The sequence below is a fragment of the Triticum dicoccoides genome, chromosome 4B, assembly GCF_002162155.2.
Source record: "Triticum dicoccoides isolate Atlit2015 ecotype Zavitan chromosome 4B, WEW_v2.0, whole genome shotgun sequence".
NCBI classification, from domain to species: Eukaryota; Viridiplantae; Streptophyta; class Magnoliopsida; order Poales; family Poaceae; genus Triticum; species Triticum dicoccoides.
The window spans coordinates 547554163-547555698 of record NC_041387.1 but is presented as its reverse complement, the minus strand read 5'-3'; the positions used below and the strand labels follow the sequence as shown (position 1 = coordinate 547555698).

Here is a 1536-nt window from a genome sequence, read left to right as displayed (position 1 = left end):
CTACTACAACAATGTTTAGATGGCTTCGGTGAAAGAGGGGGTGATGATGGTTGCGCGTCTTTGCCTCGCTTCAGTGCTTGTTATCGTCGCGTATGGTCTATGGATCTGGATGTAATTTTTACTTCTGGTGTTCTTTGTACTACATGAGAGTTGATGAACTGATCGGAAATCAATGACAATTTTTTTCTTAACTAGTATGGGCCTTGTATAAATCTCTACTACTTAAAAAGAACATAAGGTTCCCATTTCACCTTTCTTCACACCACCCCTTCGTCCAACCTTCCATATATATGATAATCAATCATCTTAATTTACTTACCTTCTGAACCAATTCCACTTTAATTTACTTATCATATTTTAATCAAAATATAAGGTAATTCACCAGCATATTTGATGAACATTTATTTACACAATCGTATTATTATTTACAGGTAAATCACAAGCTAACGTATTATAATATTTATGCCCCGTTGCAACGCACGGGCATTGCTCTAGTAGACTTATAAAAAGAGCGAGTATTTTGGTGAAGAGATCTTTCTTTCATGGTACATATACAGAGTTGAGAAAAACATATACAGAGTTGAGAAAATTTCCTTCCAATTTTCCAAAATACCCCTTTGTAGCTGAAAGCGTGACCTTCTTAACCCACAAGCAAGGAACAAAGCAAAAGGCTCCTCCGCACCCAAGCTTCGGCACCAATCTTCCGCACTCTCCCCTTGCCGCCGGGATGGACGTGCAGATGGGCGAGCCGCAGGCGGCCCCTGCTCCCGCCGCCGTAGAGGCGGCGCCGGCCCCCTCCACCCTCCAACGTAAGCTCCCCTCCCGCTCCCCCAAACCCTAGGTCTCTCCTTCCCGCGCCGCAGGGTACCTCAGATTTGTTCTGACTTGCTCGTGCTCCAGATCTGAAGGAGATCGCCGCGGTGATCGAGTCGGGGTCGCTCTCCAAGGAGGTCCGCCGGATCTCCCGCGCCGTCCGCCTCACCGTCGCCCTGCGCCGCCGCCTCGCCGCCCGCGACGTCTCGGCCTTCCTCGCCTTCGCCCTCCCGGCCAACAGCGACGCATACGCCCGCCTCACTCCCCTCCTCCCCAAGGTAAAGTTCTGAGGAACCAGAGTTTTGTCATGACCCACGACTTAGTCTTTCACTGCAGTTGCTTCCATGATGATACTCTCACTGCCTCCATATAGTAGTTGCCATGCGTAATTCACAGTTTCATGTTAGCTCTGGTGGTTATTATCCTATACAAGTCAGAGTTCCGTCTTGGTTTCATTTTTGCATATACGATGGTCACATACTTGCATAGTGTGTGTACTGATCAGGGATTCAGGGTACCAAAACCTTTTGGTAACTCATTTTCCTGTTTTTTACTGGTGAATCTGATGCTGGAAAAAATTCTTCAAATAAAATCTAAAAATTATATTTCAAACGGAGGGGCAGTAATTCCTGACTGGTCTGGATTTTTTTTGGGTGAAACTGGACTCTGGAACTGATGATGGTAGCGTTTAATATGTATGGTTGCTATTCAAAATCGGTGAGG

General features: G+C 46.2%; 1 protein-coding gene across 1 annotated transcript in view; it reads left to right on the top strand.

The window, feature by feature from the left end:
- Positions 1-656: 656 nt before the first annotated feature.
- Positions 657-1536, top strand: part of LOC119291396 (probable 26S proteasome non-ATPase regulatory subunit 3) — a 3897-nt gene continuing 3017 nt past the window's right edge. Inside the window, exons 1-2 of the mRNA XM_037570148.1 lie at positions 657-809; positions 901-1091. Coding sequence (XP_037426045.1) covers positions 728-809; positions 901-1091 — 273 coding nt within the window. The 5' untranslated portion in view covers positions 657-727. The remainder of the gene's footprint in view (positions 810-900; positions 1092-1536) is intronic.